This window comes from Oncorhynchus mykiss, chromosome 11 (genome assembly GCF_057628025.1).
Source record: "Oncorhynchus mykiss isolate SJ-2025 chromosome 11, ASM5762802v1, whole genome shotgun sequence".
NCBI lineage: Eukaryota > Metazoa > Chordata > Actinopteri > Salmoniformes > Salmonidae > Oncorhynchus > Oncorhynchus mykiss.
In genome coordinates, this window is record NC_143032.1 from 75,798,347 (window position 1) to 75,825,888 (window position 27,542).

Here is a 27,542-nt window from a genome sequence, read left to right on the forward strand (position 1 = left end):
AGTTGCTTATGGTTTCTTTTCTCAGAACAAGAAATCAACTGTGGCGCACGAAAAGTAAATCCACTTGACCCTGTGTAACGACTGCGAAGGCTAGACTAGGCTAAATCGGGAATTTTCCCGACACACGTGAGAGCCCAAGAAAGAGAAGACAATAAAGGAATAAAACTTTATTAATCTTTGATTTAAAGAAATGTTGACATTTTGACTCGGCCTGTTGAAAGATTTAGTTTTCTACTCGTTTGCTGCTAGTTTAGTTATTCCGCTGGGCACAAAACAAGATTTGTGGCCAAATTATGGTTGGTGGCAATAAACGCCTGTTTATATTGTCGAAGGAGGATGCCTGTTGTTGGCTTCCGCTACTTTCCTGATACCTGTTTCCTGCTTGCTTAGTCTTTTGAAAATGTATGGAATAACGAATAGTTCTGTTACAAATCTGCAATGAACGAAAGTCATCATTCGAGGAGATCGAATTGCGTGCACATCTTTGGGTTTTATAACTTATTTGGAACAGTACTCTGCGTGGTTTGGTGTCGCTACACTTTCTTTCGACTCTTGGGTACGTCGTTGGCGTAGATTGCGCAGTGGTAAACATTTTCTCCTCAACTGGAACCTGTATTATACCATACTTGGATAACGTTTCTGAAGTTCCCACAATAACAAATAAACACATTTTACCGCTGTGGATTATACATAACGAAACCCTGGGTAACACAATAGTAGGATAAAGTGTTGTTTTCTGGAGAGGAGGAACGCAGAGTGTAAGATGCGTCTAGAAGGATGCTGTTTCTTGTAAAATGGAATTGAATATTTTTTTTGCAGTTGTTGTGGTGGTTTGTTCATTTTTTTCGAGTTTCAGCCAAGAACTCAATCCCAAAGGCAGGAATGTATGCAAACTACCAGGGTAAGTAGAATAACGGTACTGTCGAGTAAAAAAGGAGTTGCCTGCCTCTATCGCTCTCCATATCGTGCAGCTAACCTACTTCTTGATGCATTGTGCTTTTATTTATTGATTGCTCACATTGCAAAATACTTTTTTTGACGTTGTCTTTCCCTCCACTAACATTTTACATCTTTGATATTGCGTACTAGTTGGTCGTATTTATTTTCATATGTACAACGTCTCCTTACACAAGAAGGAGTCCATCTGAACAACCATCCCATCCAGATGCGATATGCATCTGGAACCGTAGATAATGTTCCATATTTTCTTATAGGGGGCGCTATATATTGAGTGACACTGGCCTGAAGTCGTGGCATCTGATAGTTCAGTGTTTCCCAACTCCAGTCCTTGAGTACCCCAACAGCACAGATTTTTGTTGTTGTAGCCCGAACAAGCAATCTGATTCAACTTGTCAACAAATCATCAAGCCCTGAATGAGTTGAATCATGGGAGTTTGTCCGGGGCTACAACAAAAACGTTTTCTGTTGGAGGTACTCAAGGACTGGAGCTGGAAACATTAAGCTAAATGACTGAAAATAACCACACAAAATGTTATGGCTTCAGCTGCCAGAGACAAAGGAAAGTTATAGACTGAACGTAAACAGCTCAGTCTTCCAATGTTTTCATTCGATTCTGAACACCCATGAAGTGTGTGTGTGTGTGTGTGTGTGTGTGTGTGTGTGTGTGTGTGTGTGTGTGTGTGTCATTGCTGTGCACGCACGCACACAATCTATTAGCTGAAGCATTCATTTCTTACTCTCCAGTAAGCACCTTTACTATGCAAGCATGTCAAAGGAGGGTCAGGTGCAAGAGAAGAGTGTATGGGATCCAAAGTAGAAGTCATAGCCCGTCTGTGTTCTGCCCTTCAACACACTGACATTAGAAAGGAGACCCCAGGGCCCAGCCTGCTTCTATCCTTACCTTTCCTGTTAGAATGTCTCCTGACAATACAACTCCAATAGCTAATGGTGAGCATTTACAGTACCTCATGTAGTCTGTATAAAACATGTTTCTTTATTGTCGTAGTTGTTGCCCAGGTCTATATAGTTGGTTTGATGGTCAATACTTTGACTTTTAGCATCCCCATGGAGTGTTTTTGGTTAGGGTACAGTAAACTCTCCATTCTTCATCCTCACCACATACACATTTGACATTGGCCCAAATCTCAATCACAATCATATCCTTAGTTTTTTTTTTTACAAGCTTGAGTGCTTGCTTAATGGCAGTGCACCATCCCTATCATTTTCTTTCATTTGTGCCTTTTGTTTTATATTTTTACTGGGTTCAGTCACAGGATGAATTGAGGGAAGTTGTTTTTAATTTGTCATTGCTGCCCAGCATTTCTTATGTGTGTCCTCAAGTTTCTATATTAGCTCTACTGTAGCTGGGCGTTGGTAAATCAGCTCTACTGTAGCTGGGTGTTGGTAAATCAGCTCTACTGTAGATGGGTGTTACTAAATCCACTCTTCTGTAGCTGGGCGTTTGCTTAATCAGCTCTACTGTAACTGGGTGTGACTAAATCAGCTCTACTGTAGCTGGGAGTTTGCTAAATCAGCTCTACTGTAGCTGGGAGTTTGCTAAATCAGCTCTACTGTAGCTGGGCATTGGTTAATCAGCTCTACTGTAGCTGGGTGTTGCTAAATCAGCTCTACTGTAGCTGGGTGTTGCTAAATCAGCTCAACTGTAGCTGGGCGTTGTTAAATCAGCTCTACTGTAGCTGCGTGTTGCTAAATGAGCTCTACTGTAGCTGGGTGTTACTAAATCATCTCTACTGTAGATGTGTGTGACTAAATCATCTTTACTGTAACTGGGTGTTACTAAATCAGCTCTTCTGTTGCTGGGCGTTTGCTTAATCAGCTCTACTGTAGCTGGGCGTTGCTAAATAAGCTCTACTGTAACTGGGTGTTGCTAAATCAGCTCTACTGTAACTGGGCGTGACTAAATCAGCTCTACTGTAACTGGGCATGACTAAATCAGCTCTACTGTAGCTGGGTGTGACTAAACCAGCTCTACTGTAGCTGGGAGTTTGCTAAATCAGCTCTACTGTAATTGGGTGTGACTAAACCAACTCTACTGTAGCTGGGCGTTGCTAAATCAGCTCTACTGTAACTGGGCGTGACTAAATCAGCTCTACTGTATCTGGGTGTGACTAAACCAGCTCTACTGTAGCTGGGCGTTGCTAAATCAGCTCTACTGTAACTGGGTGTGACTAAACCAGCTCTACTGTAGCTGGGAGTTTGCTAAATCAGCTCTACTGTAGCTGGGTGTTGCTAAATCAGCTCTACTGTAGCTGGGTGTGACTAAATCAACTCTACTGTAGATGGGTGTTACTAAATCCACTCTTCTGTAGCTGGGCGTTTGCTTAATCAGCTCTACTGTAACTGGGTGTGACTAAATCAGCTCTACTGTAACAGGGTGTGACTAAACCAGCTCTACTGTAACTGGGTGTGACTAAATCAGCTCTGCTGTAACTGGGTGTGACTAAATCCGCTCTACTGCAACTGGGCGTTGCTAAATCGGCTCAACCGTAGATGGGTGTGACTAAATCAGCTCTACTGTAGCTGGGCGTTTCTTAATCAGCTCTACTGTTGCTGGACGTTTGCTTAATCAGCTCTACTGTAGCTGGGCGTTGCTAAATCAGCTCTACTGTAACTGGGTGTGACTAAATCAGCTCTACTGTAGCTGGGCGTTTGCTAAATCAGCTCTACTGTAGCTGGGCGTTGGTAAATCAGCTCTACTGTAGCTGGGCGTTGGTAAATCAGCTCTACTGTAGCTGGGTGTTGCTAAATCAGCTCAACTGTAGCTGGGAGTTAATAAATAAGCTCTACTTTAGCTGGGCGTTTGCTAAATCAGCTCTACTGTAGCTGGGCGTTGCTAAATCAGCTCTACTGTAGCTGTGCGTAGGTAAATCAGCTCTACTGTAGCTGTGCGTAGGTGAATCAGCTCTACTGTAGCTGTGCGTAGGTAAATCAGCTCTACTGTAGCTGTGCATAGGTAAATCAGCTCTACTATAGCTGGGCGTTGCTAAATCAGCTCTACTGTAGCTGTGCGTAGGTAAATCAGCTCTACTGTAGCTGTGCTTAGGTAAATCAGCTCTACTGTAGCTGTGCGTAGGTGAATCAGCTCTACTGTAGCTGTGCGTAGGTAAATCAGCTCTACTGTAGCTGTGCGTAGGTGAATCAGCTCTACTGTAGCTGTGCGTAGGTAAATCAGCTCTACTGTAGCTGTGCGTAGGTAAATCAGCTCTACTGTAGCTGTGCGTAGGTGAATCAGCTCTACTGTAGCTGTGCGTAGGTAAATCAGCTCTACTGTAGCTGTGCGTAGGTAAATCAGCTCTACTGTAGCTGGATGTTTCTAAATCAGTTCGCTGACTGTAAATGGGCCATTGACAACATCAACAATGTCTGTTCACACAACATTGTTTGTCGGTATTCAGTGCATCATAAATTACCATGGGAAAGTGAGAAATGCAAAGCAAACCCATAAAAAAGTGGGAATTTTGATTTTGTCAGTCTCAATAAACGAATATAATGTTGAATGAGGAGTTCAGTACTAGACGCCCTTCGAAGTGGCAAATAACAAATATAGGAGTTACAAAAATACAAATGTGGGGCCTACTTTATTTCAAAACCACATCTTTCACACAAATAAAAAAATCGGTCTTCTCCAGAGCTGTGATGGATTGAACTGTGTGTCGAAGGTCAGATGGGTTCAACCCCGTACATGAACAAAAAAATGTGATTTATCTACATTACACAGATACCATTGACCACCTTGGAAACACCTCACTGAGAGTGGACCTGGTTCATAGTTTACAAAGGTTCATGGCATTAAAGTAAACTGCACAGCTTTTGAGCCATGTTTGCATACCTTTAAATCCAGAATTGTAAAGAATCTCTCAAACTCAGCCTACCTCCGTGTCACAGGAGTAGCTTTGAGACATAACAGAGGAGATAAGCTGGCGTAGTTTTAGAGTAAAAAAAGTGTGTGTCTCTCTATTGGTGAGTGTGTGTATGCGTGCACTCCCTGTGTCTGACTGAAGGCAGAATGCCATCCCCAACCCTTCAGAGGAAGGAAAAGTGTGGATGGGTCCTCTGGGAGGTCAGTGGTGTGGAAGCAAAAGGAGAGATCAGATCAGTGCAGTGCACGGTGTTGCTGCCACCAACTAGACCGCCATGCCTCTCTAAACTCACACTCCCCACTACTTTCTGGCTAGACGTGGGGTCATCTTAAAACAGTATTTGTTTTCTTTAAGATATTTTAGCTGTAGCTTGCCTGGCGCAATGGAACCAATAGATTAGTGCAAAACCCTGTCCATCTGACACTACAGGCTCAATGAAACACTGAAAGTTTTTAAATGAAAACAAATACTATTTTGAGGTGGTGGTAGTAGTAGTGATGGTAGTAGTAGTGATGGTAGTAGTAGTGATGGTAGTAGTAGTGATGGTAGTAGTAGTGATGGTGGTGGTAGTAGTAGTGATGGTGGTAGTAGTAGTGATGGTGGTAGTAGTAGTGATGGTAGTGATGGTAGTGATGGTGGTGATGGTAGTGATGGTGGTAGTAGTGTTGTTGGTGGTGGTGATAGTGGTGATGGTATCAGTGGTGGTAGTATTGGTAGGGGGATGGTAGTTGATGCTGGTGTTGGTAATGGGGGTGGTGGTGGGGATTTTAATGGTGGTGATAGTTGTGGTGGTGGTATCGGTGGTGGTGGTGGTGGTGGTAGTGATGGTAGCAGTTGTGGTGGTGGGGGTAGTGGTGGTGGTAGTAGTTGTGGTGTTGGTATCAGTGGTGGTAGTGGTGTTGGAGATGGTATTGGAAGTGGTGATGGTGGCGGTTCAGGGCTGTGGCATGTTGTTGTGCTACACTGAGTGTTTCCTGTCTTATCTTCTTCCTCTCTGACACGCTCCATTTTCTTCCCCTCTGTTTCAGGTCACCAGGCTTGGTATGCTGCAGCGGGTGGGGGCAGCTAGGCAATGAATGTTTGACACGTATGTATACATATCAACATCAAAACACAGTATTTCCATACCTCTTCATATTCACATTTGTAATGTATCAGTAACATCACAACAAAGTATTACAACATGGTAGGTTTTCATGTTGTGGATATTGCTAATAATAATTCAATATTCACCTCCTCCCACCAGCTCTTTGTGTAGGGAACTTTACCTGTAAGGAGAATGAGGTGTGTGTCAGGCCCAATGAATGTCGCTGTCGCCATGGATATTTCGGAGCCAGTTGTGATACAAGTAAGCAACTTGCTTTTGTGATACTATATTTGAAACGTATATATTCAAATCACTTTCATGGCCTTGACTTGTACTTTCATTGTCAAGGGAACCATTATGTTACAGTTAGTAGTTGAAATGAAACTGAACTGTCAGCTCTGAATAAATGGTGTTGAATATGCTGTCCTAAACCAACAGAAGGGACATGTTGAAGCCATTCTACATTATATTCCTTGACTTGTGAAGTTCCAGTGATCATCTGAAAAGGTCTCTATCCTTCTGCCCCAGAGTGCCCAACCCAATTCTGGGGCCCCGACTGCAAGGGCAAGTGCCAGTGCTTCCCCAACGGCCACTGTGACGACATGACGGGCAAGTGCACGTGCAACCCCAACCGCTGGGGGCCCAACTGCGAGAAGCCCTGCCTCTGCCAGAAGGGCAAGTGTGACCAGGACACGGGCTCGTGCACATGCCACCCTGGCTTCTGGGGCCCTCAGTGCGCTAACAACTGCTACTGCAGTCTCAACTCTGTTTGTGACCAAAACACAGGAAGGTGTAACTGTAGTCTAGGTTGGTCGGGGAGGAACTGTGCCATCCAGTGTAACTGCAATAACTCACCATGCGAGCAGTTTACGAGTCGGTGCCAGTGCCAGGAGAGACATTGGGGCCAACGGTGCGAGAGGTATTGTCAGTGTATCCATGGGAAGTGCAACCAGGCGGACGGCTCGTGTACCTGTACGCCGGGGTACCGAGGGAAGTTCTGCAGGGAACCGTGTCCCGCTGGATTCTATGGACAGAACTGCAAGAACAGGTGAGGAACCAAAACACTGGAGGGAAACATTTGAGTTCACTGGAGAGGGAGTATTATTCCAACAGAATAGGGAACATACATTTTGAAGGAAAATGTAACAGATGTGAAACATAAAAAGCCAATGATCCTAAAGCACAAGTTTCTCTTTATTTTTGCTAAGGATCTTAACGTTCAAATCCAAATTATATTCTATCTATATTATACAGTGTTTTTTGAAAATATGAATTGACATAAGCTCCAGCTGATAACTCCTAACATACAGTGCCTTGCGAAAGTATTCGGCCCCCTTGAACTTTGCGACCTTTTGCCATATTTCAGGCTTCAAACATAAAGATATAATTTTGCACGCCCAATTTTTCAGTTTTTGATTTGTTAAAAAAGTTAGAAATATCCAATAAATGTCGTTCCACTTCATGATTGTGTCCCACTTGTTGTTGATTCTTCACAAAAAAAATACAGTTTTATATCTTTATGTTTGAAGCCTGAAATGTGGCAAAAGGTTCAAAGTTCAATGGGGCCGAATACTTTCGCAAGGCACTGTATCTTCAACATGTTAGGTCAGAGCAACAGTTTAATAGGGAAATACTGGGGAATTTGTGTTCACATTATCTCATAATAATCATCCAATATGCTGAAGCCATTCAATTGAAGTGGATAACCTTGTTCAGGGTCTGCAGAACTGGTGTTATGCAGTCGTGACCAAAAATATTGGCACCCTTTTTTCAGGTAACTCACAATTTTCCCTAAAAATAAGTTGAAATTGGACTGCATCGCAGTGCTAGCTGTGCCACTAGAGATTCTGGGTTCGAGTCCAGGCTCTGTCGCAGCCGGCCGCAACTGGGAGACCCATGGGGCGGCGCATAATTGGCCCAGGTCGTCCGGGTTAGGTGAGGGTTTGGCCGGCAGGGATGTCCTTGTCCCATCACACACTAGCGACTCCTGTGGCGGACCGGGCGTAGTGCATGCTGACATGGTCGCCAGGTGTACGGTGTTTCCTCCGACACATTGGTGTAGCTGGCTTCCGGGTTACGTGGGCATTGTGTCAAGAAGCAGTGCGGCTTGGTTGGGTTGTGTTTCGGATGACGCACGGCTCTCGACCTTTGCCTCTCCCGAGTCCGTACGGGAGTTGCAGTGATGAAACAAGGCTGTAACTACCAATTGGACACCACGAAATTGACAAGTATTTGGTCTCCACAATTCTTTATTTCACTGTTAATATTACAGAACCTTTGTTTTGATTCAGAACTTAATATATCCATTTAAATCAGAAAATAAACAGAAATGGCAAATTTCTAGACTTAATATCTGGTAGCACAGCCTTTGGTAAAAATAACTGCAATCAAGTGCTTCCTACAGCCATTGATGAGCTTCCTGCACCTCTGTACTGGCAGTTTGGCCCACTCTTCTTGTGCAAACTGCTCCAGCTTTCCCAAATTAGAAGGGTGCTTTCTCCTAACTGCTGTTTTCAGATCTCTCCACAAGTTTTCAATGGGATTTAGATCTGGACTCATTGCTGGCCACTTCAGAACAGTCCAGCGTTTGTCTTGAATCATTCCTGAGTGCTGTTTTAAGTGTGTTTGGGGTCTTGTCCTGCTGGAAGAACCATGACCTTCCTTCGACGGAGACCCAGCTTTCTTGACACAGGGTCCGACATTGCGCTCAAAAATGCCTTGGTATTTCCATGATGACATGAACATGAGTCAGCAAAGCAACCCCAAATCATCACTGAACCTCCATGTTTGACTGTAGGGAAGGTGTTCTTTTTTGTATTGCTTCGTTTTTATTTTCTGTAAACAGAGAGATGGTGTGCTTTACCATAAAGCTCTAATTTGGTCTCATCTGTCCATAGGACATTCTCCCAGAAGGATTTGGGCATGTTCAGGTGTGTTTTGGAAAATTGAATTCAGGCTTTCTTATGTCTTTCTCACAGCAGTGGGGTCCTCCTGGGTCCCCTACCATATAACCCCCTTTCATTGAGTTGGCAACGATGGTGTGCGTTGAAACTGTCCTACCTTGTGTCTGAGCGTCAGCTTGAATCTGTGGGACAGTTGACCGAGGTGCTTTCTCCACCATTCAAACAATCCTTCACTGCAATCTTCCATCAAGTTTTCTCTTGTGGCCACGTCCAGGGAGGTTGGCTACAGCGGCATGGGCCTTAAACTTCTAGATACGTACAGTGGAAAAGTAACTTCAAGGTCTCTGGAGGTGGATTTGTAGCCTTCGGATTGTCCATGCTTAGCTACAATCTTGTGTCTGACCTCCTATTTTAATGATTTATATATTGCAGGCACCTGCAACTCACCACAGGTGAGCTCATTTCCAAAGTAAAGGAGAATCACATGCTTGAAATTTAATTATTTCAAACTACTTCTAGAAGGTTCAAATAATATTGTCCGGGATATTTTAGGATTTCTTTGTGGAATAAGCTTACTATATTATTCAGATTTTTTTGTTTGTTGTTGTTTTGTTCAACTGCACACCAAGCGCATACATACAGTATGTGGATACCAAAATATGTTTTAATTTCAATGGTTTTCTGGAAGAAATGGTGCATTATTTTACTAAAGTACAAAGGTGCCAATATTTTTGGCCACGACTGTACAACCGCAATGTAGCAACTTTCCCACACCTCTCTAACCTCAGTGTTATTGATATTCTAAGGATAGGTACATGTGTAGAATCTTAATTTGAGCCAGTTTGCTGCAACAGGACATGTGAATTATTATGTGGATTATAATTAATGGACAATTTTGGAGGAGTTGATACATTTTTCTTAAGGGAAAATCAGGTATAAAATGTAAAAGTGGAAATTACAAAGTTCAGAAGCCTTTTTAAAACCTCAAATACATTAAAAGTTCTGCATCAGGGTGATCAAATTAAGATCCTACATCTGTACTACACACATTGAATATGTATACGGGTCCCAAATGTAGCAAATCATCAAGTGTTGTCTTACACATAAGGCATTGTTTTGACAGCACTAAAACTATGAGATATTACCAACACTGACAAATGTCATCGAGTAGTCATGCTGCTCCCAAATTGTGATGAGACTCTGCTTCATCCAAACAGCTCCCTATTTCCATATAGTGCAATACTTTCTCTCTGCACTACTTAAGGAATACGGTGCCATTTTTCACACAACCAATGTTTCCACTTCTATTCTAATGCCTCCCCCTCTTTCGGCCTCTCTCCCCCCAGGTGTTCTAATGTCCCCCTCTCCCCCCCCCCCCCCCCAGGTGTTCTAATGTCTCCCCCCCTTCCAGGTGTTCTAATGTCCCCCTCTCTTCCCCCAGGTGTTCTAATGTCCCCCTCTCTCCCCCCCCCCCCCCCCCCCCCCCAGGTGTTCTAATGTCTCTCTCTCTCTCCCCCCCCAGGTGTGGGCACTGTAAGGGGCAGCAGCCCTGTAAGATAACTGAGGGCAGGTGTGTAACCTGTGAGAGGGGCTGGAACGGGACCAAGTGTGACCAGATGTGCCTGTCAGGCTTCTTCGGAGAGAACTGCCTGGATGTGTGTCCTCCGTGTAAAGACGGCCACTTCTGCAACCGCATCGACGGAAAGTGCTCCCACTGCAACCCCGGTTGGATCGGGGACAGGTGAGAGGCCTCTTGTATACACTTGGAACCACGGACAGGGGTACACAAACGTGTGTGTGTGTGTGTGTGTGTGTGTGTGTGTGTGTGTGTGCAAACAAACACACACAGAGACAAACACACACACAGAGACAAACACACACACACACACAGAGAGACAAACACACACACACACACACAGACAAACACACTCAGAGACAAACACACACACACACACACAGACAAACACACACAGACACACATGTTCACATTCCATTAGGGTTCATTGTAGTTGTTTAGTAGGAGACTAAATATTTATTGCCCTAATGGGGATTTAACTTTGTAGAATTTCAAATAACATTTCATGTCGACAGATGATGTGGAAAAACACATTATCTTTATTGTTTAGTGCAGTCATGTTGTCCACTTGTTCTCATGCCAACATATCATTCACATACTTTTTGCATTTCCATTTCAAGCACTTGAAAGAATAATTTCTAAGATTTGAACTTGTACTAACCAATGCGCTCGTGCTGTGCTAATGTTCTGAGTGTACACAGTACTTTTCAGTATGTGATTTACGTAGGTTCTGTCTTATAGTCACTACATCAGAGGTTTGAACTTGTGCTTGCATGCATCGCTTATGGCTCTGAGACTCATTATTTTCTTTGTTATTTTTTATCATTACAATGACTATAATCAATATTGCTTCTTGTTGTGTCCCATCCTGTCCTGTCCTCTAGGTGTGAGGTGCGTTGTCCCAACGGGACTTATGGGGATAACTGTGAGAATGACTGCAGCCACTGTTTTAACGGCGTCTGTCACGTTGCCACCGGAGAGTGCCTGTGTGACCCAGGATTTTACGGGACATAGTAAGTCATGAGAATGACTCTCGCATCAAAGCATCCTGTTTACGCCTCCCCTCATGTCTACAATACTCAGACAGAATGTTCAACTTTTTTTTTTTTGTACTCACTCATGCTTCACGCCTAGAGGTTTCCTGATTACCTGGCCGAACCAGGAAACCCTTTAGACCCTAACATATTTCTAGTGCCCAGGTCACTAGTGGTTGGGAAAAACTCATTTTTGTACGTACAGATGTAGGATCTTAATTTGACCCCTTTTGTCACAGTAAAATAATCCTGCAGCACAGGATTTGAACGTTTAGTCCATAATGTCGCTTGATCGGTGGTTAGGCTATTATTTGGCAAAAAGTAGGCTACATTACATTTTTAATATAACCTTGTTTGTGTGGGTTTTCTGTGAATCTGCATTCCAGGAAAATTCTCAGCAACAAAAGAGTGATCAAATTAAGATCCTATACATGAAAGCATTATTCAGTCAGCGCCAGTAGAAGTAGTTAGTCAGTGCAGAGGGAGCTTCATATAGTCATTGTAGTACATTACTAGTTTATTCCCTGTCAATTTCAATGCACCTGTCTCAGTCACTAAGATGTTGTATCTGTCTGTCTTCTAGCTGCAACATGACGTGTCAGATGGGTCAGTATGGAGTGAACTGTGTCCAGACCTGCACCTGTCACGACAACAACTGTAACCCAGTGTCTGGGGCCTGCAACCTACGTAAGGAAACCGCTCTCTATTTCCTCATTCACTTTTCCAGATCTGGGAGAACGTTAGGTTGTTGTTTTTGAAGGCAGCCACGCCGCAAGACTGAATATTAAGATGTAAAAAAGGTGTTCTTAGCGGAGTACTAAGGGCGTCAAACCCTGGTGCTTCTAGTGTTAAAAAACTCTGGTCCTTCTAGTGTTAAAAAACCCTGGTCCTTCTAGTGTTAAAAAACCCTGGTCCTTCTAGTGTTAAAAAACCCTGGTCCTTCTAGTGTTAAAAAACCCTGGTCCTTCTAGTGTTAAAAAACCCTGGTCCTTCTAGTGTTAAAAAACCCTGGTCCTTCTAGTGTTAAAAACCCCTGGTGCTTCTAGTGTTAAAAAAAACCTGGTGCTTCTAGTGTTAAAAAACATATAGTAGATTTTTTTTAAGGAATGTAGGATGTAAAGAAAGCTCACCCCTGCCTACACGCGACCATAGAGATCATATAAAATGTGTGCAATCTACATGAAGGTCCCAAATGTCTAAATAGCCAGTTGCTAACAGCACATTTCTGTCTGTGAGTTGGACGGTGACAGCAAGCACTAACACACATTTATTCAGGTTACTGTAGTAGAGTTAACATGAAGGAGGCCTGATGGCCTTTCCAGAATGCCTGGTGTCCTTTGTTACGACTGTGTTTGTTGGCCTTGTTCCTATCCAGCCGGAGAGAGAGAGTCAGGGGGTGGGGGGGTGGTAGGAGGGAGAGACGGAGGAAGGTGAGAGAGAAGGAAAGTAAGGGGAAAGAAAGGGAGAGCGAGAGTTAAAAGATACATAGTGAGGGAGGATGGGAGAGGGAGAGTGAGGGAGGATGGGAGAGAAAGAGGGCGAGTGAGGGATGATGGTAGAGAGAGAAAGAGGGAGAGAGTTAGGGAAGATGGTACAGAGAGAGAGAGAGAGAAAGAGTGAGGGAGGATGGGAGAGAGAGTGGGAGGATGATAGAGGGAGAGAAATGGAGAGCGAGTGAGGGAGGATGGTAGAGAGAATAAAGCAAAGAGAGTGATAAAGATTGAATAGCGCGTAAGCGAGAGAGAGAGAACTGGAGGAGGAAAAGAGATGGGATAGCGGGAGGAGAGGAAACGAGGTCACCAGAGGTTTCGGCAAATGGGCATGTTGGGAAGCGGCGAGGATGTCACTGGGTCAGGCCATTCAGCTGTGCCAGGCCAGTCCCTTCCTTTATCCAGCTGTGAACATGCCACACCAAGGACACACAACCATTCTTCCATAGCCTCTATGACAGCAGAGGGGCATAGAGGGCCAGGGGCCACCAGTATTTATCTAACTGCTAGGTTAGTGACGGTGCCATCTGGCTGCAGTGTGTCTGTGGTGATTTAAGGCTGCGTCTGAAATTGCTCTCCTTTTACAGAGCACCACTTTTGATCAGGGCTCCATAGGCCTAGAGATGCGTGCCAATCAAATGTATTTATAAAGACCTTCTTACATCAGCTGATGTCACAAAGTGCTGTACAGAAACCCAGCCTAAAACCCCAAACAGCAAGCAATGCAGGTGTAGAAGCATGGTGGCTAGGAAAAACTCCCTAGAAAGGCCAGAACCTAGGAAGAAACCTATAGGGGACCCAGGCTATGAGGGGTGGCCAGTCCTCTTCTGGCTGTGCCTGGTGGAGATTATAGCAGAACATGGCCAAGATTTTCAAATGTTCATAGATGACCAGCATGGTCAAATAATAATAATCCCTGTGGTTGTAGAGGGTGCAACAGGTCAGCACCTCATGGGTAAATGTCAGTTGGCTTTTCATAGCCGATCATTCAGAGTATCTCTACCGCTCCTGCTGTCTCTAGAGAGTTGAAAACAGCAGGTCTGGGACAGGTAGCACGTCCGGTGAACAGGTCAGGGTTCCATAGCCGCAGGCAGAACAGTTGAAACTGGAGCAGCAGCACGGCCAGGTGGACTGGGAACAGCAAGGAGTCATCGGGCGAGGTAGTCCTGAGGCATGGTCCTAGGGCTCAGGTCCTCCAAGAGAGAATTAGAGAGAGCATACTTAAATTCACACAGGACACCTGATAAGACAGGAGAAATACTCCAGATATAACAGACTGACCCTAGCCGCCCGACACATAAACTACTGCAGCAGAAATACTGGAGGCTGAGACTGGAGGGGTCGGGAGACACTGAGTTGTATGTGTAACCAGCCTAGAAAGGGAGAGTGCTTCTAAATCATGAAGGAATTATGGGAGTAAAGGGAATCGTAGCAGAGGGGTAATAGAGTGAGTGAAGGATAGGGTTCAGTGGATGCTTCTAGAAGTCAGTTAAGTGGATCCACAACAGGAGATGGATAAAGAGACTGGTGATTTTTAGAGAGGAGGGCTGTTGCATGCATGGCTGAATTTAACATCTATTACTTAACTCTATTGGATATCTCTTCAATGCCCACATCATGGTACAGACGCTTGAGTTTCAGCTCCAGAGTCTTGGTTCTTGGAGTTCAGCACCAGATATATACAGATGGCTCTGGTTGGCACTGGCAATCTGTACCGGTGTGTCACACCCATAAACCCCTGCTTGTGTCTGTCTGTCTGCTGTTTCAGAGCCTAACCAGCGGATGGGTGTGATCGCTGCGGGAACCCTGGTCTTCTTTCTGCTCATTGTCCTCCTCTCACTCCTCTGCTGCTGCTGCCTCTTCAGAAATAAACACCACCAGAAGTGAGTGACAGACACAGGCCTGGTGTAGGGTGAGGCCGCATGATGGGATGGAGGGCCATTCCTTGTTAAAATAGCAGAGGGCTACATCCTTTAGAGTTTTTACCCTTTTATCTTGTATCGTCAATGTCGGGGGAAAAAGGCACAAATGGAATTACAATATTTTTATTATGACAGCAATTATATATATATAGTATTACAGTATATACAGTATAGTTAGGGCCATGAGTTTTTTGATATATAGTATTACAGTATATACAGTATAGTTAGGGTTATGGGTTTTTTGATATACAGTATTACAGTACATACAGTATAGTTAGGGCCATGAGTTTTTTTCTGGTCGTGATACCTGATCAGGAAAGACTGTGGGTCCTTTTTATAGGTTCCAACCGAGTTTAAAGATCCTGCACAGTATATCTTATGTTGCCAAATCCAAAATGGGTCAGTGTGTGGTCTTTTTCTTCAAGTGGCCCATGGCATGTAGCTCGTACTGCAAGCGTGTCAATGTAGATGAACCTCACCCACATTTGAATCGGTTTGTATGGTTTAGTAATTTAGTATGTTTTCCATGGCGTCACCCTCCCTCTTTCCCTCAGTCCTGACCAAGACAACTCTACCAACAGTAAAAAAGCCAGGCGGATCCTGTGTGGACGATTCAGCCGAATCAGCACCAAACTCCCCCGGATCCCACTGAGACGGCAGAAGCTGCCTAAAGTAGTCGGTAAGCCCTAATCCCTCCTCCCTGATAGGCCTTCATCATGCCAAGACAGAGGCTGCTTTTGTGTCCCAAATGGCACCCTATTTCTTAAGGGCTCTGGTGAAAAGAAGTGCCATTTTGGACACGAACAGAGCCACTGTTGCTGTCCTTATACCTCCTTAGTTCATGTCTCTTGATGACCTAATAGTTTCTGTGTCTCTAGTCATTACAAACCTCGATCTCTTCAGCAAAAGAGAGAGAGAGCATTTTAATTTTCCCTTTGCTCTGTGACCTGTCTCTGTGACTATGTTGAGTGGTTTTCAGACAATAAATAGGGTTGAAAAGTGTACTGCAGCTGCCAAATGGGTTTGGGGTTTCATCTGAGAGGAATGCAATGGTTGCGGGCCTTATTATTCTTGGCACCTCTTAAATACCAAGTGTTCATATTATTACAACCCCTCACTTCCTCTCTCCTGAGCTCCTCTTCTAGTGGGATGAAGGCTGAGACAGAAAGGGTCAGTGTAGTGGTGTGGTGCTCCGGTACGTCTGATTGGTGTTGAGTGATACCTTATCAAAGGCTGCTGTGTTATTAGTAATGTGGAGAGTAGCTCCTGTCTGTCTGTCTGTCTGTGTGTGTGTGTGGAGGGAGGGAGGTTTGGATTGTCTGTCTGTCAGGACCCATCTCAGGTCAGCTTTAAGGACATTACACATGGCTTACATACTGAATAACTCTTCCCTTTCTACCCAGATGCCTTCTGGAATATTAAGACAGTCCATGTTCTGAATTGGCGTTGGCCAGGATGCATTGGCTCTGCTATGTAGGAGATCAATTGAATCATGGACATCTGCCTTTGAATGCGTGGATGGTCTGAGTATAGTATATTTTGAAGGGCTGGAGAAGTGCCCTATGTGTGGACATCATTGTAGTCACTCTACAGAGTAAATTACACCTTTTAAAGGCCTTTGAAACACCAGTGGTGATGAAGGAGTTAAACAGTGGTGACCTTGTTTCACTTCTCCTCTCTTTCACAATGAGTAGCATGCGCTTCTTCTCTTCTTCAGCGGACTAGTTCAGCTAACAGCTGTCTTCATCACGCCTGCATAGAAACACACACTGGAACAGTGTTGTCTTTGTCAGAGACTTGTCTTGTGTCATGGCACATTAACAGTATTTTTTTTAAACACCCTCAAAGTTTACTGTAACTTATAAACAATCGGCCCGAGGCTTTAGAAATTGCATTTGTTAAAAGTCAGAGCGTCCGACCTCCTTTCAAACAAACAAGCCCTTTCATTCTTGTATATACAAAGCATATGCCATGCCTGGGTTGCAATCAACTAGAACAAACTACCACTTTGGGAATTTCAGAGAGTAGAATAGAGTTTTTGGTCCAAGCCAAAACCAATTATCTCTTAAGTTTCCTCCCTCACATTCAAGAATACATGACAACACACAGCTATTAAACGACAACCCAATTCATTTTACAGTCATTCTCCCACTGAAGCTTATAGATTATCCTCTTGTTCATAAGGGGGATAAACTGGTCAGCCTCTCCCTCCCTCCCCAGAGCCAGGCCACTCTGCTCTGCTTTCCTCGTTGCCTGCCTACAGAAGCGTGGCCTGCCTGCCAGCGTTTTGAAACTCTACCCTCCCAGGGGCTCCTTCAGTCCCTGCAACATTCCGCAGGAGGCCCACTGGACTCAAAACAGGAAGTGGCCAAATTTACCCCAACCTGTGTCAGACCTATGATTTATCCACACTGGGGTCAACACACTACAACAGATGTGGAAAAGGAAAGAGGAACAGGGGAGAAATAGGAAGAAATCATGTGTGCTGTTTTTGCATAGGTAATTTAGCTCCTTCAGACACAAACTCTCACCCATCCCAAGATAAAAGGAAAGAGAAACAGAGGGAGGAGGACGAGGAAGAAAATGTTTGCTCTGTCTTTTGCATAGCTCCTCCGCTCCTCTGCTTCTCAATATGTAAACGTTCCCCCATCCCACTCCTCTACTTATTAAACCTCCAAACTGCTTAGACTTTGTCATTCCATGCCCTATACTATAGCTAGCTATCTGAACCTCGGCTGGCTTCCCCCATTCCCATTCCGTGGCACTCTGTGTGTGGGCTCTGGTCAAAAATAGTGTACTTTATAGGGGATAGGGTGCCATTTGGGATGCAGTTACATGTCCGAATGCTTCCCTGTGAAAAGTGATGTAGAGTGGGACCACCTGCTCCAGTGCTGTTGGCCTGACAGGCAGCTATTATAGGACTGTGCAGCTGCGGTACGGTTGTCCAATGTTGGCCTCTGTGTAGGCAGTCCTTTGGGCTTTCAGTGGCGTCCTGTCTCTCTCTCAAGAATGAATGCGGCTCTGGACATTTAGTCTGGTGTGAACATCCAAGGACAGCAGTTGTTTGTTTACTGTTGCGTTAAGATAACGGATGCCTAGTTACTTTACAATAGACCCTAGACTCATAGAAAAATATAGTTAAAAATAGCCTAAAACGGTTCTACTGCTGTCCCCATAGGAGAACTCTTTGAAGAACAGTGTATTATTTCTACAGAGGATTCTACTCGGAACCAAAAAGGGTTCTACTTATCGGTTCATACGTTATCCTATGGGGACAGCCGAAAAACCCTTTTGGAACCCTTTTTTCTAAGAGTGTATACCAGGGGCCGGCAACAGGCGACGCCCACCAAAGTTTTTAGTAAAACTATGATTTTAGTTTTTGTAAAAAAAATAAATAAATAAGAAGACTGTAAAATCACCAGGAATTCAGATTTAAAAAATAATAATTTAGAAAAGTATTCCCGATAATAAAATAAAAAAAGAGATATATTTGATCGTGTCTCAATGTAACCAGGGTAGGAAATGATTTATTTTTAAATGCAACCTCTTTTTGGGCTTAGTTGTGGTCAATATGCAATGTACAAATTATAATTATGTTCCGACCCCCCGACCACCTAGTTGCCTCCCCTCGTCCTATGCTATACCAAATGGCCACTGCACCAGTACTGTCTGTCTGCTATAGTCTAGTACAGCATTTGGTTATGAGTTTGAGTGAGTTTAGGGCCACTCTGCTACCCACATTGCATCGGTATTGTCTGTTCTCTTTAGTCTATCACAGAAGGGCTGCTACAATAGAGAAAGTGCAAACCACTCATAAAGACAGTCAGATGTATGTATGTATGTATGTATGTATGTATATTTTTTTGTCTTGAAGAAAAGCAGCTATGAAGTTATTTTCCTGGATAAATATCTGGGTGGGTATTGTTTACAGTTTATTGTTTCAAACTTACTGCCATTGCTACTACAATCCAACCAATGTAATCTACATCAAGTCAAGTTCCTTTAATATGATCATCCACTCACCATTGTACAGTAGTATTGCAATTTTTCCAGGAACAATATCCGAGGTATTCATTCCTAGACTGTGCAGTCTGCTGGATATCCTTATAATAAGCTCAGCTGTCAGTGGAAATTCCCACCAATAAAGTCCCCTGATTTCACTAGCGTTGTGAGAGTAATAGAATTCTGCTGCCCTTGTGTTGACACATCTCCTGCTAGTCATTTAGTTGTAGCTGTACTACACCTGGCCATGTTGTTGTTACTAGAAGTCAGTTGTTTTACAGTTTGGAAGACGACGTCCATGCCACAACCATATCTTATACCACAATAAGGACCAAAATGGAAATATGTTGTAAAACTTTATTGGTTCTTCCTCGATGATTTTACATGCAGTAAATCTGCTTGTGTGGCGGAATTGTGTTTCAAACTGTCAAATAAATCAAATCCAATACATAGAGACTCAGAGTAGTTAGTGGGGATCTTTCAGCCGAAACATGGTTTAGGGTTAGCTTAGCGTCAGCGGAGAACAAATGGATGGGCTCATGTGTCATCGGGTAGACGAATCTGATGTGGTCAGTGTCCAGTTAACGCCCAGTCACACACAGTCAGTTAGTCCACTGCCAGATGGGGAAAGGAGAAGAGCAACCACAGGCGTCACAAACAGATCACAGCTGTCCTCAGACTGAAGGGTCAGCAGAATACACCAACATGGAGGGAGGGAGGGAGAACCTACATTTAGGAAAAATAGCATTCGCTAGCTAATTTCTCAGTAAATGCTTTTGCTCAAAAAATAGATAGACCAGATATTAAAATGTGCAATGCACACCCACAAATCAAAGACTTGATCATTCCCGTCATCACACAATAGTTTTATATCTTTTCAAACATAACTTTGTCTCAAGCCATCCTTTATCTTTCATTACAACCCCAACAAACCCCACATCTCCATCTGTTGTTCTTGTTAGGTAGTCCCATTCCCTTCCCCCTCCTTCTCTGACCCTGTTTCTCTGTGTCCTAACCCCTCCAGTAGCCCACCACCCTGAGAACACATTCAACTGCAGCTTCATCGAGCCCCCCTCTGTAGCCGAGCTGCCCAGCCCCTCCTCCTGGTCCTCCCAGGAGTCGTTTGATTCCTTCGAAGAGGAACCCAGTGATGATGGCCCTGTGTACTGTGTTCCCCATGAAGGTGAGTAATTACGCACGCACAAGCAAACACACCCTCACAAACACGGACGCATGCACACACACACAGTGAAGGTGGCCCCGTCTAAACAATGTGAAACCCCATGAAGTGATCAGGACAGAAAAACAAACACTGTGATTTGATTTGACACGGCAATTTCACAAATAAACACATGTAGGCACGGACGGATGCATGCACACTCACACGTACTAACACTCTCTTGGAGTGGGATTTGTTTGTCACAAGGGTGCTGTGAGTCACACACCTCTGGAAAGCTAATTAGATGAATAGGAAAGTAAGTTCTCCTTATCGTGTGCCATTGAGCCCAGTTCCTTCCCCCATGTGTCATTTTTTTATAATAAAAAATAAAGTTCAAATTATTACCTACAATAGAGAATGCTGTAAAATATGATGATGGGCGTGGTTTCAGCAAACATACATTTGTAAATTTACTCAACAAGCTTGTTTAAATTCAGCTCACCTCAGGTAGTATGTGTTGGTTTAATGTACAATTGTAAGGCAACCAGCTGCAATAGGATTGTGAGTTTGCTCAACATTTGAGCATAGCTGAACCGAAGTACAGTGTAACCTTCCAAAGGGAAACATATGTTTTTTTTTTTTATTCTTATAGTTCTTATACATTTATACATGTGAGCAAATTTGTTGACTGAACAAACGTTCATACATTAAGCTCAATTTATTTTCCTGACAGAATAATGCTCAATAATGCTCAAGCAATTGGTTATATTTGCTTTTTACAGTGTGGCTGCAAAAGCATGAACAGGAAATGTAATGGTAAATTTAGAAAATGGCACATGTGCAATTCATGACTCACTCCTTGCAGTTTGTTGGAAAATATCCATGCCCACCAGTTTTTTGTATTGTTTGGGAAGTTAGATTTCCCAGAAACAATTTTAGTTAAAGACCGGTACTCCGGTACTTTGGCGACCAAGTAAGTATTTAAACCTCCCGCTTTGGGCTGAATGTGTCAATGTGTAATTCATACATACATCCTATGAGCAGAATTACTGTCTTACCTCAATTAGCTATGAATCCCTAGCTTGAAAGTGACTGTTTTCTGGAAGCTGTGCTCGCAATTTTGAGTACTGCAAGCTTTGACCCATAGCAATTTGAGTTCCAGCCAATGAGGTTCCACCCCTTGCCATTTGAATAACAGCTAGCAAGAAACCTGTTCAGTGTTTTCCAATGAGGTTGCAAGGTGGAGAGAGAGAGAGAGAGAGAGAGAGAGAGAGAGAGAGAGAGAGAGAGAGAGAGAGAGAGAGAGAGAGAGAGAGAGAGAGAGAGAGAGAGAGAGAGAGAGAGAGAGAGAGAGAGAGAGAGAGAGAGAGAGAGAGAGAGAGAGAGAGAGAGAGAGAGAGAGAGAGAGAGAGAGAGAGAGAGAGAGAGAGAAATTGGTGTGGCACACTTATCTGCACATATGTGATGTTTTCGGGAGCACAAAAGTACCGTAGAATATCTTTAATAATTCTTGGAGGTCTCAATATCGCTTGATATTATTTTCAAATGGCAGTAAGAAGAGATACTGTATGATACAGCATGTTCTAATTCTGTATTTATAATGACCACACATTCTAAATACTGTAAACATGCCTCACATCTACATCCTTTATCCCTGATGATGCAGTCATACTGTATTTCCTGACCACCATTACCATCCAATCTAAACCTGACTCTCATCCATGTTCTCTCTTCCTGTCCTATAGAGTCGCTGAATGAGAATAAGGTGAAGGGCAGTCCCCCTCTGGCTGAGATGCCAGCAGCAGCCTTCCACAGTGAGGATGATACAGGTGGGTATACCTCCCTAAAAGACACCAGCGCCACCACCTACAAACCCCAGGATTGGAGTGAAGCACCCCTCAAGTCCTCAGACAGCGAGGGCTCCACCAGCAGTTCTGAGTCAGCCATTGGGGCTCTTTATGCCCGCATTGCACACCTCTCCAAGAATTCCAAGGAGGAAGAAGATGGGGGCGACAGCATGGTCACCATCGAGGTCAAGGGTAAAAGGAAACCACCGTCCCCGGGGGGAAAGACCAGGACCAAACCACGCCCGCCGGACCCCTCCACCAAACCCAAGGTGTCGTGGATCCATGGGAACAACGGGGGTACCACTCTCCAGGTGGAGAAGCCGAACCAGGGGGACAAGGGGCTAACATTTCCCAAGGTGAAGACAACCAGGAGCTCCAGCAACAGCCCAGCCAAGAGCGAACAGAGGCTGAAGGAGAATTCCAAGGAGAAGAGCAACCGAGAGGAAAAAGGGACGGTGGTCAATGGCTCCCCTAGCAAACACAAGGCCCACTGGGTGGGGAGGTCCAGAGAGAACATGAACCACATGGAGCACATCAATGGGGTGGTGCAAAACGCTCTCAAGAAGATCGGCAACTTCCACAACTCCGATAAGAAGGCAGCCACTGTGGAGATCCCCAAGGAGGCGCCCAAGAGCCCCAAAGTGATCCACCCACACATGAACTCAGAGGCCGCCACACTCCTGGCCGCACAGCTCAAGGAGAAGACTCAGAGCATCACCCGGAACGAGGGCACAGGCCTGGTAAAGACTAACGGCCTGTCCACCCCGATCCTCCGGGGCCGAGGAGACCGGGAAAAGCCCACCCCTCCGCAAAAGGCCAAACGGACCACCGCTCCCACACCAGGCCACCAGGGCTCCAACAAGCCTCTGCTGCCTACTACCACCAGCCTCCAGAAGATGGTGGGTGTTGAGGACCCAGCTACCCCCGAGGTCGCCCCCAAGAGCCCGGAGAAGCAGGACTTGAACGGCTCTAGAGTGGTAGAGGGTTTTGGTGGTGCGGGTGACCCCACGCTAAAGAAGACCCCCATCAAAAAGCCTCCCCGAAAGAAAGGCAAGGACGGGACTTTGGATACTACTCTGGAAACTAAGACACCGACAAAGACAGCGATTATGCCACCGCAGATCGTCAAATAGACAGTTTTTAAAAATGGTTTCTCACAGACAGGACAATGGTGACAATGGTGAATTAATGACTTTTCTTCCAAAGGAGACATGCAAAAGGACTTGGTGGTTGTTCATCAAAGGAATGTATTATTTTTGCGCGTGTGTGTGCTGTGTGTCCAGAATCAGCGGAAAGTAAGTGGAACTTGTTTTTAAACTGTGGTTCTTCTCATTGGAGTGGGTTTGTAATCTATTGAACTGTATACCATACTAGTAATACGTTGACTGATGTTGAAAGTAAATTCATGGACTCTTTTCATAAACCTGCGATGTATCCGTTTTCCACTACAACGCCAAACATAACTGGATGCTGACAGTGGCAAGCATTCATATTTAATTTCCTCCATGTTTCTCCAATGCTCACAACTAAGTATTCATGTAAGAATCTCATCATTGTATCATTATAATTTAAAAACATTTTTCCTCTATTCTGTGTGATGCAATCAAATTTATGCAATGTGAGGTGGAGTAAGGCTAAGTTGAACCATGGTACTGAGAATACAAGTACAATAGTTTTCAGTTTGATTTAAATTAGCCACTACACTCCATACCGGGGTTGTTGGCCTCTTTTTGTTGTCCTTTTTTGTTGTTATATGTTGCGTAATAGCGAATACAAACCATTTTAATTTTTTAGTGTCTTCAGAGAGTACATTCTTTCACAATTTTGTCAGTCATGGTTTGTTGAAAAACAAATTAGCTTTTTGAAGTCAAGCGAACTGTTAAGGAAGCATTACGTTGTCATTCTTCTCCTAACAGAGCTATGGCCTCGTGAGACTGCAATTATTTTATGTCCTCTCTAATTGTTATTCGTTTGTGGTCTGTATCTCTAAGGCCATACACTGTGTTAGGTCCTGTTGTCCCTTTTGAGAGGACATTCTGCAATTTTTCAATATCATCACGTGTGGGGGTGTCGTCTTCATAAAAAAAAACAAATCTGGTTCAAAATGGCTCTATTACAATTTCCATCACAATTAACACATTTTATTGTGTTATAATTTTTGTGAGTTTGATATTCAAATCGTTTCTATTCAAATCGTTTCTAATAAGTAAATATCTCAGGAATAGTTTGGTAAGTTTTCAGAGCAGTGTAATACATTTTCCACATAAAATAAGAGTAACTTTTGGATATGCTCTCTTTTTAGAAGTAAAACCAGCAAAAAAAATGCTAAGCAATTTTTTCCTTGTGCTTATCGAATAGCGTGTAAATGCCATACTTTTAGGTTCTTTCCAAATCCTTCCTTCAATCTCGCCCACATACGGGTAAGCAACGCTCCGTATCAAGAAGTAATAAAGAACATCCTTGCATAATGTTTCATAAAGGGCATGAAACAATGGCTACAGTGCAAGAGGCGTGACTACAGGTTGTATCACAACTGGCCGTAATTGGCAGTCCCATAGGGCGGTGCACAATTGGCCCAGCTTCGTCCGGGTTTGTCCGGTGTAGGCCGTCATTGTAAATAAGAATTTGTTCTTAACTGACTTGCTAAATAAAACATTTTAAAAATGTAATGATGGATTAGTCATCTGGTCTTATCACAATGTTGTCTATTAAGGTTGAAGGCATTGTGGAAGTTTCCCTATAAAAAGGCAGTGATCATGGATGGAGTCAGTCTGGTCAGACAAACAACTTTTGGTTGTGAACTGATACCTCCCTTTTCTTCTGCTCAGATACATTAGTGCATTATTATTCAGTGGAAGGCCCTAAGTAGCCACATCTTCTCTGATTTATAAAGGCATGGTATAGTGGAACACTCGCTATGGCACGTATTTCAATTGCGATAATAAATAGAAAAGCAATAAAGAACATCCTTGTCTTACACCTCAAGATAATTTAATACTTTCAGAAAAATTACGATTATTTATCATTTCACATGCAACGTTGTTGTGCATGACTTTTCTGCTATTTTGCCAAGAGATTACACCACTGATGTCTGATGGTACCATTCATTGTTACTGGGAAATATTACGTAGCAGAAGAAATACAACACAAACGATTTGATACTTCAAGTCAGTAACTTCCTGTGGTTTAATTCACTATTGCATGACTTTAGTCTAGACATGTTATATTGGTTTTATGCCAAGTTTACTTTGTCCCAACTTGAAGTGTGGTAAATTAGTTTATCAAAGCCAGCTAATTGGGGCGGCAGGTAGCCTAGTAGTTAGAGCATGGGGCCAGTAGCCGAAAGGTTGCTGGATCAAATCCCAGAGATAACAAGGGAAAAATCTGTTGTTCTGCCCCTGAACAAGGCAGTTAACCCACTGACTTGCCTAGTTAAATAAAGGTAAAAAAAACATATATTTAATTGAAGCTAATTATCTAATTATCACCCTATCCTAGACCCAAAGGAATGCATTGTGTCTTACTGTAATCAGTCTAAGACATGGGAAATATGATGATGGGTGTGGTTTTGAGCAAATGTACATTTGTACATTTACTCAACAAGCTTGTTCAAATTCAGCTCACGAGTAGAATGTACAATTGGAAGGCAACCAGCTGCAATAGGATAAGTTGACATCTAATTGTTTTAATGGTCATACCATTTAGCTCATTTAGCTATTTGATTTAAAATTTTAGGTATTTGTATTTGATAAAATATAGAATTTGGCCTTTAGTACCAAATCCCATAGAAACGCATTCAATAACACATTCATAAATGGAAAAAATTGAATAAGGTTTTATAGTGTCTGTCCTATATCTTTGAGATGTAAGAAAGCTCAGGAAATATATAAAATATATATTTTTTACACATATTTAACCCCTTTTTTTGGGTAGTCACACAACTACCTCCATATTTCCATTCATTTTTAAAAAAACTGGTACCGGTTACATTCAGATGAGTCCCGTGGGGGTCGTAGAGCAAAACAGAGACCCCCATCGTGTTCGTGGGAGTCGCATATATCCATAGAGTGGACTCTACAGCAGTTTTCATGAGAAGTCCGATTTTCGGGATGTCTCATGGTCTGACAAACACCACTGTAGCCACCTGTAGCCACCTTCCACCACAGAAGAGGAAGGCCGTCATAGGCGGATGTGGTGGGCTGAGACGCAGCCCATGCAAGAACGGATTTCTTTAGCTTAAACTGAAGGATTTTGATGGGGATTTGTTTTATCGTGGTAATTAGATTGATGCACCGGTGTGTCAATAGACTCTAGGGGGATAGCTACAGTAATATAGTTGTGTGTTTTTATGCATATGATAGTAACTACATTGCAAGAGGAAGCTCACAGAACTAGAGCGTATGGGATATGAATAAAACATATTCAAATAAAATGACATGTGCATACTATAGTACATGAGTGACAGTGGTTTATGCTGTGGATTCAAACTTACATTTCACTTTCACAGTTTGAAAAGCTATTTGAGTGCCTACGATTCCTACACATTTGTTATTGCTTGTTTCCATTTTTTTTAAATGTGGGTTTCAACGATACAGCCAGTCTCCTCTTTTATCAGTTATTTTTTTCTACATGTGAAAGTATAATTGTATATGTCTGTAAGCTGTGCTTATATAAATTGTTTTGCTACTTTACTCTGTATGTGTCAATGAACTGGCTTTCATGTTACATTTGATTTCTTTGTGTCAGGTTCTCTGCAGCCACGGTATGAGTACTTCCTTGGCTTGTCATTTCCCCTTTCTCTGTGGATGTTGTTAGTTTAACACTAAACTTTATGAAGCAGAGTGAAATTATATGGAAACCTATATCCTTCTCTCTTTATCTTATCGACTTTTCTTAATCCTTTTGTCCTTAGGAAATATAAAATATCAAAACTTCAAAGTATTGTACAGGACATGTATTACTGTGTCACCACTGTTATTAAGTACATGTAACTGAAACCATACAAGTTGTGTGATTATAAAGTGCCATTTTAAGCAAGCAGGAAACAAATATTTTTATATCTGACTGACTGGCCTCTGCCTGCTTTCACAGGCTACAGTACATATTTGTAAGCAGGGCCTCAAAACGCTGCAGAAACATTATCAGCGATACGGTTGTAACTCGTCATTCTGTTTGTCTGATTAGATTTTCAGTTGTTTGTCTTTACTTTTACTTTGAAATAAAAGCGATACATGTAGTGGCTATGTGGAAATTCTCACCTCTCTCACATTAATCTGTGAACATATACCTCAGTCAACCTTTTGTGTGTGAAAAGAGTATCACTTTCCATTCCCATGACACAAACATCTCACAGCTGCCCTGATGTATTGATTTCAGAACCAGCCATATAGCTCCTTCCCCCATCTAGAAACCATCCATCCCTGCAGCAATAAAGGATATTTTACAGTTTCCGGTGACTCCTGGCCACCGCTCTCCTGAAGACGAAGAGGATCCAGAGGCTTTTTCACACTGGATCATTAAAGAGCCAAAATAGCCATTAGGCCCACTGCTGCGCTCCTCCTGAGGGGGGGACAAGAGCCTCTTTCATGGGGATAACAGTGGGAACTCTGTGTTTAGGGCCTAGAGTTAATGAATCACACGTTGCATATTTGTATTCTTTTGGAGGTGAGAGGGATTTTGCT

General features: G+C 43.3%; 1 protein-coding gene across 4 annotated transcripts; it reads left to right on the forward strand.

The window, feature by feature from the left end:
* LOC110536373 (scavenger receptor class F member 2) lies at positions 1 to 27,097 on the forward strand. 4 transcript variants are annotated; one of them, XM_036936290.2, is made up of 11 exons: positions 1 to 901; positions 5,870 to 5,928; positions 6,088 to 6,189; positions 6,457 to 6,976; positions 10,354 to 10,572; positions 11,292 to 11,420; positions 12,025 to 12,128; positions 14,700 to 14,814; positions 15,408 to 15,532; positions 19,880 to 20,038; positions 21,760 to 27,097. In XM_036936290.2, exons 1-11 carry the CDS (start codon positions 795 to 797, stop codon positions 22,992 to 22,994), a joined length of 2,874 nt encoding a protein of 957 aa, XP_036792185.2. In that variant the 5' UTR covers positions 1 to 794; the 3' UTR covers positions 22,995 to 27,097. The 4 variants fall into 4 exon arrangements, with proteins under 4 accessions (XP_036792185.2, XP_036792186.2, XP_036792187.2 ...); XM_036936291.2 differs by having other exon boundaries at positions 19,883 to 20,038; XM_036936292.2 differs by having other exon boundaries at positions 15,435 to 15,532.
* Positions 27,098 to 27,542: the final 445 nt, after the last annotated feature.